We start from the raw sequence: 13,070 nt of genomic DNA, 5'->3' as shown, positions 1-13,070 counted from the left end.
CATGGTGCAACATTTTTGTGCGAGTCAAAGGTGTTTCTTCATCCTTCTGACACTACTTTAACTATCCTCTTCCAATAATTGCACTTCAAATAAACATATTTTTTGTTATTTCTTCAAACATGAACTTGTACATTCTCTCCATTCTAAATCTTTTCTATGTTTTGTTGTGAATTTTTCTTGCCTCAAACTATTTCTTACAAAACCCTAGAATGAAATTTTTTATTCAAACACATTTAAAAACATGCAAATATTCAAAGATATAAAAACCTAACTAAATTACGCAAAAAAAAAGTAATAATGCAAGGAAAAAAAATAAATTTTAGGGATTGTCACAGGCTACAAAAAAAAAATTTAGTGGAGGAAGTGGAGATCCTCATAGGAAAAAAAACTGGGATATGAAGAGAAGGTAATGGTTGCAGCGACGACAACGACACTAGAAATGGCTAGTTGTTACTGTGTCGGAGAAGGATGATAACAATGTTGAAGGAGTGGAAGGCTCGATTACTTGCTTCACGTGGACTCGCATGCATGAGGGTAAGGGTAGGTTTAATATTATGTTATAGTTAATATTTATATTTAAAAAAAACCCGCATGCCTCACTTGAAATCCCTGAGGCATGCACCTCATGGTGTTTTTGGTCCAAATTGCACTAACATACCCTCGTATTGCATAATTTTAAATAATGCTCTAGGGTAAATATCACACAAGTGCTTCACTTGTGAGATGAACTTCATGAGGTCTAATATTTTTTGAAATTCCTCCATTTTGGTCCTTCGTGCCTTTTGAGATTTTTATGGTCCCTCATTTTGTTTCCATTTTTACAGAGGTACATTTTTGCTAAACATGATTAAATATTTCATTAATTTAGTTGGTGTGATTTTCTTAATTTAAATTTAAATGGAACTAATATCTTATGGCCAAGTACTCATCCTTAAGGCTTGGTCACTCTCCAACAATCTATCTAAATTTTGTCGTTTGACAATGAAATTCTATAGATATCCCTCAACGTTCAAATAGAATTGCTTGTTTGAGACCTTGGAGTTCCAAACCTGAGCTAGTTATTGTAGTTGAGGTCGAGTTGCTCACTTTGTCGATCTCTTCGACAAGGAAGATTGTGAGAGGGGAGGTGGTGGGACAGGAAATGAGGTTTTAATGGCAAGAAGTTGTGTTGGGATCTTTGGAGGAGATGAATTTGCCAGAGATTATTAGAGATAGCTGACATTAGGAGTCGGAGGTAGGGGCACCTCCTGTATCTTAACAAGAGAGGGAAAATGGAGAGGGAATAAAGCAATATTTGTGTTTTTTATTTTTTTATTTAGTTCAATTGATGCTTCTTGCAACAAAAGGACCTACAAGAAACTTGACCCAAATGGAGTGGTGGATTTAAAAAAAACTTTTAAGCGCAAGCCCAAACACGAGGGTCTGTGATATTTATCCTAATATTTATTCTATCATTGCTTACAAAACTATCATGTTCCTAGTAACTCTTATCATTGCATGCTGTTAGTGGTTGCAGCTGTAGTATTTATTAATGTCCTTTTTATGGGTCATTAATAAGAGTACACATTTTAGATATCTTAGATCTATTGTTCAGAGTGATGGCGAAATAGATGGGGATATTATCAACATAATTCAAGTTGTATGGTTGAAGTGGAGCAATGCATCTGGCTTGTTGTGCGATAGAAAAGTCCCCCTCAAACTTAAGGGAAAATTCTATAAGATGTTGGTAAGACCTGCAATGTTTTATGGTGCCGAATGTTGGTCATTAAAAGAGAAGCATAATACTAAGTTAAGTGTTGCAGAGATGAGGATGCTTAGGTGGATGAGTGGCTTTACCCTTAGAGATATGATACAAAATGAGCATATCGTGAAAAGGTTGGAGTAGCTCCAGTGGAAGATAAGATTAGAGAGAGTCGCCTTAGATGGTTTGGTCACATTAAACGGAGGCCTTCCGATGACCCGATTAGGAAAGTGTAGGTATTAGATTTGACTTATGTTAAGAAAGTTAGAGGTAGACCTAAAAGATTTGGTTAGAAAATATTAGAAATGAATTTTTTTATTAGATTTAAATGATAATTTGACTTTTAACATGACACAACGGAGAAAAATGATTCATGTAGCCGACCCCACGTAGTGGGACAAATGCTTGATATTGTTGTTATTGTCCTTTTTATGAAAATTTTTAATGTAGTCTTCTTTGACATAGTTCAATATTAGCTCATTTTTCTCTTTCGTCAAAAGGATCCATTTTTACCCGATTTATTGATAGCTAATTATTAGGATTTTGTCTGACAGGAAAAATCTTTCAGCTTTTATTGCCACATCCATCCACTGGAAAGAGAACAAATTTTCACATTCCATTGTCCTATCTTTTTAAGTTCTACATGAATTAGATACTAAGCCACCGAGAAGTGTTTGCACTGCGGACCCCTACTAATGTTCTACTACGTATAAATGGTTCGCTTATTTGCTGTGCTACTTCATCAAATTATCATCCGAAGCCACAAAAAAGGGTATTCAGTGCTCTACCTTATCAATTATTTTGTATAATGTTTAGTATTAATTTCATATTTTTTAATCTTGAGGATCATTGGCAGTGCTGGAAACACCTGCTTGTAAGGAATGGGAAGTTAATACCGATTTAAGGTATCATTAGTACAACTTTTGCTATATTGCTAAAGCTTCCTCTTCATCTCTAGCTATGCTTGAATGATCTTCTTGATTCTATGAAATGGGCTTTAGAGCTTTTAGAAAAGATTGTGGTAGGAAATTTATGTCTTACTATGTTAACTATATAGAGCAACAGTTTATAGATTTATACTCTCTGGGCAGTGAAATCTGATTTTTCATATTCACATATAGACAATAAAGATCTTGTTCATGGTGCTCAATATCTTCAGCTATCGATTAGGTTCTTGATTAGCTGCTTTGCTCAGGTTGTAACGCGTAATTACCAATTAGAGGTGGGTTTTGAGTTAGGCTTCGTTTGGGACGGCTTTCTTCCTGCTTCTTAAAACAGCTTTCTAGTACAATAACTAAAAAATATGTACTAAAAAGCTGTTTTAAGAAGCAGAAAAAAAGCCGTCCCAAACGAAGCCTTAACGATCTGTTTCAGTACTTTAACAGAAGTTTTTTTTTTGGTTTAGGGTTTAGTATGGCTACATTTGTATTTTGACGTTTTAATTTGAAAGAAGAGGACTTTTTTGATCTGTGAAAATGAATATTTAACAGAGTGATTGAGCAATGCTAGGGAATGCTAATTGAAATTTTTTGAACTATAGAAAAAGTTCAATCTTTTGTCCCAGAAGCTTCTTTTCTTGCTCTGCGAGGTTTGACAGACGCAACCTAATGTGGTTGACAAAATCAAGATTATATGCTATTAAGTGGGGTCGGCTACAGAATCTTTTGAGTTTTTTTTTTTTTAATTTTTATTTAAATCTAATAAAAAAAAGTCATTTTAAATATTTTTTAAGCAAATCATTGTAGGTCTATCCTAACTACAATTAGATTAAAATTACAGTAACTACTTTTGTTCAGCTCCTATTTTTTTTTTTTTTTTTAATTTTTTAATTTTTAGGTTTATCATCTCCAATCATCGACGATCACTAACAACATTCGTTGGCAGCTACCGCCGGCCAGCACTGCCACCAACACTCGTTGACCACTGTAGGCGTCAACCTCCGGTCATCGTGCCTCTGGTTGCCGGTGGCTACCACCATCGCCACCCTCTTACTACTGCCGCCCACGGGCTACCACCACCAACCATGGCTACGATCGCCGTCGTCACCCTCCATCATCGTGATTGTCACCTGTCATTAGCTTTCATTTTTAAATTTTACACTACATTCATTTTATGTCAAAAAGAAAAAAAATCATTCACATAATTTTATTTTACACTGATTTAAATAATTTTAAAATATTGATTTACACTGCATTTCTTTTAATTGTATTCCAGCACTTTAAGGAATGGTGAGGCCGGCTTAGCCCAATTCTATTAAATATAAACAAAATAACAAAATGTTCAAATTTTAATGTAACATAAGAACTGTCATGCAACATAAGAAGGAAGATAGTAAAATAACGACAAGGCTAAGAACTGAAAACATCTACGAGAATAACAGCTCGAAATCGTCTAATTAGAAGCAAATATCAAAAAGCTTCTCAAAATAGTAGAAAAATGAAGTTTCGTAAAAAAAATTTTTATAGAAGAGTCACATCCAAATAACGACCAAAATATAATTCTGTTTATAAACAAAAAAGAAAAAAAAAAAAAAAAGCCAAAAAAAAAACTAGTCCTAAATCAGTAGAAAATGAAGTAAAAGGAGCCCGTCCATTTAAAAAAAAAAATCAGCACATCTATCAATTAGAAGCTCAAACTAAAAGAAAGATAAGGCAAGGAAAGTCCGGTCATGAATCCTTGAACTTTTACCTTCTAAGCTTATAGGCAATTAAAGATTGACTTTAGTTACCAACAAGCTTTGGCAAATAGAAGAACCACAGAATGAGACCTATTATTGCAACCATTCAGAATTAGAGGAAAAATGCGCAATTTTTTTTTTTTAAATCTCATGAAATCAAATTTCTCAAAAACGTATAGGAAACATGGCATTAAAAAAGATAGATGGTTCTCAGAATTAAGAAGAAGATTGTAAATCTTATAATTTCTATGTACATTAATACTACTTGCAAGAAGAATATCGGTTGTTTTTAGGCCTCTCAAAAAAGCCAACCAACAACATAAAGAGTATTTTAGAGAAAAAAATCTTTGAACCAAAGAAGCCCATGCCATCCACAGTCTTAACATAATAGAATATGATTTTCTTAGTACTTTTAAAAGAGAAGCTTTTCTTGAGGCCCCGCCATAGCCTATCAATCCCCCATTGACATTGATATCACAGATAGAATTGTAGCACAAAATGGTTGATATAGATGAGGAAAGATGGGAGCTAATAATATACCTCCATAATAATAGAAAATAATTTAGCATCATTAGGTTGATGGCATGAAACAATTATCACTGAATAAATCTAGTAAAGAGATCCAACCAACCCAAGGATTAAGATAATTTAAGGTCATTGCCAACAATAAAAGATAGCCATATTCTCATAAAAAGAACCACAAGTATCAAGTTGTGCGAAAAAGGAGAAACATTGGGTAGGTCTCCTCTATTAGGATTTGAAATATTCCATTCACCAATTGAATAAATGGCTAGAAGAGTGAAAAAGTCTTCAAAAGACTTTCATTTTGCACGTAGAGTCAAGGGAAGAAATAGAAGCAAGGCATATACCTTTTTTTTTTTCTCTTAAATGAGTAATATGATTCCAAGACAAGATATGCAACTTATTATAGAGACATCTTTCAATGAGAAAATGGCTAGTGAGTGAGAGATGTTTTTAAGAATACATATGGGTAAAGAAGCAGAACAAAGCCAATAGGAAAAGGGATTGTTTAATGATGAATGATTGAATTGAAATCTCCCAACTAAAAAAAAAAAATCATTTTATGCTTCTATTATGTGTGCCAACATTAATTTTTTCAAAGAGTGAGTGGCAATATTTAACTTGAAAATTTTTATCAAAAGAGGGAGACCCAAATAAATAATGGGAAGGGGCCGGGACTAACAATGAGACCAATCTAGTTGCTAATGTTATCAAAATTCAACATAGCTTAAGAAAATTAGACTTCATATTTAATTATATTCATCTGAAGACTAATACATTTAGTGAACATAAGATATTATCCATGAGGGCAATAAAGGTGGAGCTCAACCAACTATTAAAGATCATATGTATGGATTAAATGAGAAATAGTTGCACTACAACTAAACATGGCCGGGGTGAAAACAAACCTTTTCTCACATCAAAATTTATTCATAGTAACAACAACAAAAAAAAGGGAGAGGGTACAACTTTGCCTAAGGTCATTATAATAAGTGAAGTAGCATTTGGTCTTGTCATTAAGATTAATGAGAAAGGGCACATAATGAATGCAAGTTACAAGCCAATTAAGAAACCGAAGAGAGATACCTTTTGGAGGAGTCTAGATAATATGACTTAATTGTTAACATTGTCAAAGCCTTTTATGGAAGTGACAAGCTCAGTAAGAATAACTTGCTAGGAAAAAAATTGTTCTTCTTGTTCAAGCTTAAGATTAGCCATAGCTTGCCTTTTTTTTTTCTTTGTTTTAAGAAGGCCTTTTTTGAAGCAAGCTTAACAAACCTAAGCTTTTTATAAAAGATAAGGATGAAGGGCATGGATTTGGTCTCCATAAACAAAAGAAGTCAAAGTTATCGACACAATAATATTGTAGTTAAAATATTTAACTCAAGAGTCTTTGAAGATGAACCTATGATTCTCAAGAAAAAGTTTTGTAGAAGAAATAAATTATTGGGGAGTGGTCAGATGATATGTTAGGAAACACTTTATTGTAAGAGAAATTGAAAGCTTATAGCTAGAAAATATTATATACAATAGGAATCAATCAATTTTCAACATGATAAGATATTATGCTTGATTGTTTCTCTTCCCATGATTCCTCAATTTTCGACATGATAAGACCATGTGTAATCAAGTCCAATATTGATAAGATTCAAAAAGAGAATCAAACAAATTTTGTGCATATTACTATATAAGATTGTGTTTTAACCTTTACAAAGTTAGTATTGTGCATAATATTGTATTAGTGGTTGCTTAATAAATCCTAAATATTGATTAGATTTGTAAGCAAAATAGTTGATAACAAATCAACTCAATATTCATTCATATAAGAATTATTTATTTTAATAATTGAATAAAATTTTAAAATTTGACATATAAATAAAAAGTTTCACATAAGCTTATTTTTCTATTAATATTGGAGAATATATTTGATCTTTAACATAACAAGCAACCCAATAAGAGTTTCTATAAATTATTGAAAGTCTTAATTAAATTTCTTATGATCAATTTTTTAAATTTTAAATCCAAAATATTTCTTATAGAGACATAAATATTAAACAAATTCTTTACTACATAAATATTTTTTTTTTTTGTAAATATTTGAATTTCAATAGAGATAACATTAGTAATTCTAAATAAATAATTCTTATTACATACTACTAATCATAATTAACACTTATAAATCCATTTATATCCACCTAAAAGCCATATTTAAATAATTAGATTAAAATATAATTAATTAAGTCCAACTAAAAATTCATTATAACAAGAATTTAATAAAATATAAATTAATTTAAAGTAGAATGTACTAAACTATGTTCAAATCATTTAATATTTTGGCTATAGAGCACAAGACTTGCTATAAAAAAAATAATAGCCATCAAATAACATAAATTTCTTCAATTATATTCTTAAAGAAATATATATCCCATATTTACATCAAATAAACCACCTCCAATGACCAATTTGCCCATTCATTTCTAATAAAACTACAACTCCATAATAATTAGGAAAACCTCATTTGCTGTAATGCCATTCCTCCCTATGCACAATACGAATATCAATCATAAATGAACATCTCTCATCCTTCCTATTTCTTATGCACATACTTTGAACAAATCGCCAAAGAATTCTAAGGCATCTCCTTTCCTTCCCAAAAAAAAACAGAGCTTTTTACTAATTGTATACACATTCTTCAATTAACCAGCAAAAAATTACCACTTTTTCATATGGAGCAACTGTTAGGAACCCCGCGGCAAGTAATCCCCGGCGGCGAGCTAGGCGTCATGAGCTCATAAGGCAGCACTCCAGCTCCACACCTGTTTCTCATTGCGGGATCCCTGTTTCTCCTCTCAATCTCCTCCTCCGCCCTCCTAACCTCTGCCGCAAACGCCTTGAAAACCTCCATTGCCCGTCCGTCACCGGTCCATCCCTCCCTCCTCTCCCCTAAATACTCCTCGTCCGCCGAATGCGTCGACAGCGTATCAATCACTGTCATAAAAATCGTCGCTTGCGTCAGCTCCGGCATCGCCGAAAGATAATATCTGTGTGGGTCTGAAAGAAAGTAGTCATAGTCTGGGTCCCCCATCTCCGGCAGTAGCCGTCGAAGAAGTGGCGGCCGGCAAGGGATGTAAGCCCCGATCGGGTATTGGCCGAAGTTGAGTGCCGCGTGTTGCGCGGATGCAAGCCAGATGAGCGTGGTGAGGATGTTAGCGAGATCAGCCGGTGTAGCCATGGTAGGCCACCACGGCGCGTTCCGGTGGTCCGCATGACCGGCCGTTAGGACTTCCTCGTACCACGACATCAGCTCACCGTCAGCCTGCACCGCCGCCGCCGACGGATAGTACGCCGTCACATACTCCTTCGTGAACGACTCCAGCGCCGACCAGAGAAGGAGACCATCGTTTGCATATGGGTAATCTTCGATCAACAGCCGCAACCCATGCGGCATACTTCTGTCCTCAACCGCCATTCCTCTGAAACGACGCAATCAGACAAGGTAAGTAATGATCCATGAATTCGGGATTAGAAATTAATTAGTAACAGAAAATTGTGAACCTTCGAATGAGATCGGCAGGGAGGCCCTCCTGATCGAACCGCCAATGTTCCTCGTAGAAGGCGGAGCTAATATCCATGGAGACTGGCCCGGGGGTGAAGCTCGACTCAATGACTCCGCCGGCATTGATGAGGAATTGGCGAGCTATTGCATTAATCTCCATGTTATACCGCATATGTGGCTTCAGAAGCTTGAAAATTGGGTGCATTATACTCAGCTGCCGGTGTGCAGAAATTATGAATGGCTCGATGCAAGCATGTGTTCTCAGCCTGATCAACAAATTTATTACTAACTAAGAACAGAGAGAGAGAGAGAGAGAGAGAGAGAGAGAGAGAGAGAGAGAGAGAGAGAGAGAGCAAGGGAGATCAATAAGTGAATAGGCATACCAGTGATTCACTAATTGATGAACGCCAGCATCATTAGCGCTGACATGGGCCTTTGCAAGCTGCCATAACCAGTTGCTGGTAGCGTCAGAGGGTGGAGTCAGTACACGTTTCGCTTTTGAGGTCATCAATGGGAGACTGAGCTCAATAGCGATCGGCTTCAGAGTTCCCAAAGAAGTCAGGAAGAAGATGGTTCGAGTAGCGTAGGCCTTCCGACCATCCATAGCATTGATGCGGTCAAGGAATGGGAGATAAATGTCATGGAAATCAAGGATGAACAGTCTGTTCTCCTCTATTGCCTGATAGAAAGTAAGCCGTTAGAAAGTTTGAAATAGATGGAATATATTGGCATTTTTGTGAATGTTATCTCATCAAGGGGTGAACTGAATAACTAATTACCTGTTTGACTGTCATGCCGTCGAGTTGACCAACGATGTGTGCTTCCTTGATGGCGGATTCCGGCGGGCCGTAGACGGCCGGGTCCAGCTTGCTCACCGGCGGGAATTCCTGAAAAATGACGTAAATGCCACCGTCAGTTAATTGAAAAATGCCAATAAACTGAAGGGTAAATCCGGCATGATTAAGAGTTTAATTACCTGAAGCCGCTCAATGTTGACGGGATTTATTCCCGCCAGCGTTTGCCGGGCGAACTCGTCGTCACGGAGCCAAGCGAACTTGTCCTCTGTTTAAAACAGAAATTCAAATAAATAAATAAATAAATACCAGGTGCTATTTGATAATTTTGGAAAATAGAAAAGGTCCATCATGCAATTCCGATAATCCTATAGGCTCAATAAGAAATTCCTCGTCATCAGTGGGCCTGATTAGGTCAGCCCTTTGAGACTTTATATCGGCCCATTAAAATGGGTAGCTGTATCTATCATTCATTATGGCGGAAAGCAATTCTACACTGTGCTAGCAATAAAGCTCTCCTTCCCACCGTACTTTTTTCTGTTAAATAAAATTATTAAAAATAATAAAAAAAAGTGTTCAATGGCTTACTCGTAATAATATGTGGAGTGTCGTAGCGAAGAAGAGCTTCACTCGAGTCTTGAATCTTATTCATCAAAGGAATTTTCTTGAGGAGATTATCCTCAATGCCTTTCTTCAATTTAATCCCTTCTTTGAACAAATTATCGAACTCATGAAAACATTTCAAGTCATTGGCTGAAGGGTCGATCGCCGCAACAATAGACGGCATGAAATTGTGTAGCATAGCCTTCAAAGCTCCCTCGGCGAGCGTCTCCTGCTTCGTCTCCTCAAAAGCCTCGTCTCTGGGCACATAAGTCGGCACAGGATACTCTATTCTGCTCTCTATGCGTGAATCTGCGCCCATTTAAAAAAAATATAATAATGACGTCATTAATCATATAAAAAAAAACTTGATTATTATATAATAAAAGGCAACTGGTTTTCCGGTGGGGTCGTTTTTCAATAATTGATGAGCAACGCTAGAAATTAATTTCGGTTTGACATTTCGTGGTCAAATTTGCTGGATAGGCGCAAGCGAATTGGAAGGAGAAGAGCTTACTTTTCAAACAAAGCACGCTTCAAGTTCCAAGAAAATTCCAAAAAGAGACATCAGAAATTCACTGTTGACTTTTATTATCCACCTACTCTCTTTACGGACGAATTCCTTTTGAATTTTTAGAATTAACTAGGCCCTCTTAAAAGTATAAAGAGCATTATGCTTTAATGACTTAAAAGTTTTTTTAATTAACTGGTTTTTTATATTTTGATTTTGAGCTTGTTCAGTTATTTTTAGGTTTCATTTGAGACAGCTTTTTACTGCTTCTTAAAGCAGCTGTAGCAGTAAAAAAACAGTCTCAAACGAAATCTTAGTTTCATAAATCTTGTCATAGAGCTCATCTTGATCTGTTGGTTGAGAGTTTTAGTATCAATGAAGAAATCTTGAGTTTGTATAAGATTACGACAAAGAATTTAAATTTGAAACAAAAACAAAAAAAATTCTAACGGATTGATTTTTTTATAACCATAGAACATTATACTGATGCTGTGCTATCTTAGTGACATATGTTGTTCTCTGGCGGTAACATTGATAGATCAGTCGTATTTTAGGTATAGCTATATTATTTTAATTAGTAAAATAGTTTATTTATTTTTAAAACCTCAAAATGAGAAATTCAATAATGTAAAGAAAAAAAATGATAAAAAAGACAGAGAGTAAATTAGTTAATTTTTTGAATTATAAAAATAAAAAGAATTAAACATTAATTTCACTTATTAAAAAATATCACAGCTGTTATATGATATGATAAAAAAACTTAAATACATATATATTGGATTACAATATTCTACTAAAAATAGATACCTGTATTTGATGGCTGACGACCAGTGCGACACCGCCGAGGGTAAGGCTTCTCATCTCCTCCGAGAACTGGACGAACATACTCAGAACCCTTATCAGGATTACCCAAATCATTGTAGACATCGAAGTCATATACTCTATCAGTTAGCTTCCTCTCCCCCTTTCCATCTCCTCTAATCTCCTTCAAATCTCTCTCTCTCAATTCTCTCAGCCCTGGAGGTGTCTCAGAAGGCAAGTAAGGCTGTAGAAACATGAAAAAAATCATTATTTTTCTCATCGTTAACTTTGAGAACATCTTTATTGGTTCTTAATTACCTTATTAGTAAAAAAAATCCTCTTTTTAGGTTGATCTTTGATGGATTGGACCCAAGAATCACAGGTGAAGTGAACTGGGCCACAGGAAAAACCTTCAACAACAATGCTTTCCAAGAAGAACTCTTTGTTATGTCTGTTGAGAACAGTGATAGCTCCTGGCTCGCCGAAGCTGGAGTCAACCATGAATTCTGCACTGTATACTACTTTCGCTGCTTTCAAATCCTTTTTGTTAAACCAGTCCTTTAAAATAGCTTCCTTGCTCGTTTTCGCCCTATTTGTTCCTTCAAAATTGGAAGAACAAAACGTCATAACAATTTCAAGTTTGTCTGAACAGGGGAAGATGAAGGTGGAACAGGAGAAGAAAAGGTCTTACTTGGATCGATCTCGGTGCCGACGAGTTCGAGCACGATGCTCTGTCCGATTCTATCGCCGAAAGCATCGAGCTGGGTCTCCATCTTCTCCTTCATGCTCTGTTTCTTCTTCCTCCTAATAGTGATAGCAGCTCTGACCTTGAATTTCACTGGCTTCTCTTTTTCAACCAGCGCTGAAGCCACCGGTCGGTCTACGATCATCGTTCCGGTGACCCGAGACCGCCGCGCCTTCCCTGAGACCAGTTTCCTCTGTTTTAGCGGAAGCAAATTGAGCCTGCTCTGTTCTCCACCGGAGAGAAAAAGAGAGCTCTGAGGAAAAAGGGAGGATCTTTGGAGAGGAGGGCAGCTCAAACTTCCTCTCAAGGCCGCCATTTTTCTATGACTCTTTCTTCAAATTGGAAAAACAATTTTCCCTCTGGTCCTTACTCTCTGCCTCTCCCGTTTTCTGCAGCCTCTTATTCGGTATTTGGTCTATGATTTCAGCTAGTCGAGCATAGAGGGATAGGGAGTTTTTATAAGAGATGGAGGGGTATTTGTGGAATATCACATTTGGTTCGACTCGTTTCCGCCGTCCACACGTTTTTTGTTCGAACCGGTACTTCCTCGCAGTCGCGATAGTTTTTTTTCAAGACTATGAAAGTCGGACCTGAGGAGTAGAGGTTAACGATTTGATGTCCAATCCAGGTTAAATTGGAGTCGAAATGAATAATGTAATAAATATTTATTATATTTAAATATTATAATAGTGACACAATTATTTATAATATTATATTTAAATATTATAATACTAATATAATTAAAAAATTAGTAGAATTATGATATGAAGTAGAAAAAAAAAACAATAAATAATTAATAAAGTTTTAAATTAAATATATTTCTGTTTTTAGCAACTGGTATTTTTATAATCATAACATGGAAGATAAAATTAATTTTTTTCATAAAATTGTAAAAACAAAGCTCTAAAAATATTTGGAGTGGAAGGGGTTGTTGCACCAAGTTCATGTTCTGTTGCTGTTATTAGGTATCAATGACCAGCGCTTATCTATTTTTTATAGTGTAGATTATATTTAGGCTTCGTTTGGGACGGCTTTTTTATTGCTTTTTAGAACGGAGTTTTAGTACAAAAATAAAAAATTTTGTACTAAAACTCTGTTTTAGAAAGCAGTAAAAAAGACGTCC

The 13,070-nt window shown here is 35.6% G+C and overlaps 1 protein-coding gene across 1 annotated transcript; it reads right to left on the bottom strand.

The window, feature by feature from the left end:
• Positions 1 to 7,322: 7,322 nt before the first annotated feature.
• LOC110094199 (putative lipoxygenase 5) lies at positions 7,323 to 12,361 on the bottom strand. Its single transcript, XM_020819372.2, has 9 exons — positions 11,894 to 12,361; positions 11,521 to 11,801; positions 11,209 to 11,446; positions 9,879 to 10,202; positions 9,473 to 9,558; positions 9,276 to 9,383; positions 8,880 to 9,175; positions 8,496 to 8,762; positions 7,323 to 8,413 (listed from the first exon to the last, which is right to left on the bottom strand). Exons 1-9 carry the CDS (start codon positions 12,261 to 12,263, stop codon positions 7,663 to 7,665), a joined length of 2,721 nt encoding a protein of 906 aa, XP_020675031.1. The 5' UTR covers positions 12,264 to 12,361; the 3' UTR covers positions 7,323 to 7,662.
• Between the last annotated feature and the right edge of the window lie 709 nt (positions 12,362 to 13,070).

This window comes from Dendrobium catenatum, unplaced genomic scaffold (genome assembly GCF_001605985.2).
Source record: "Dendrobium catenatum unplaced genomic scaffold, ASM160598v2 original_scaffold_117459, whole genome shotgun sequence".
NCBI lineage: Eukaryota > Viridiplantae > Streptophyta > Magnoliopsida > Asparagales > Orchidaceae > Dendrobium > Dendrobium catenatum.
Note: the sequence above shows the minus strand (reverse complement) of the source record. Positions and strands in the feature narration are given on the sequence as shown.

Bases quoted from the DNA above. Each gene is read 5' to 3' on its own strand.
- LOC110094199 (XM_020819372.2), bottom strand. From the start codon at position 12,263: ATGGCGGCCTTGAGAGGAAGTTTGAGCTGCCCTCCTCTCCAAAGATCC. The intron at 11,802-11,893 runs GTAAGACCTTTT...CCAATTTTGAAG, and splicing joins CGGCACCGAGATCGATCCAA to GAACAAATAGGGCGAAAACG. The intron at 8,414-8,495 runs GTTCACAATTTT...GCGTCGTTTCAG, and splicing joins CCTGCCGATCTCATTCGAAG to AGGAATGGCGGTTGAGGACA.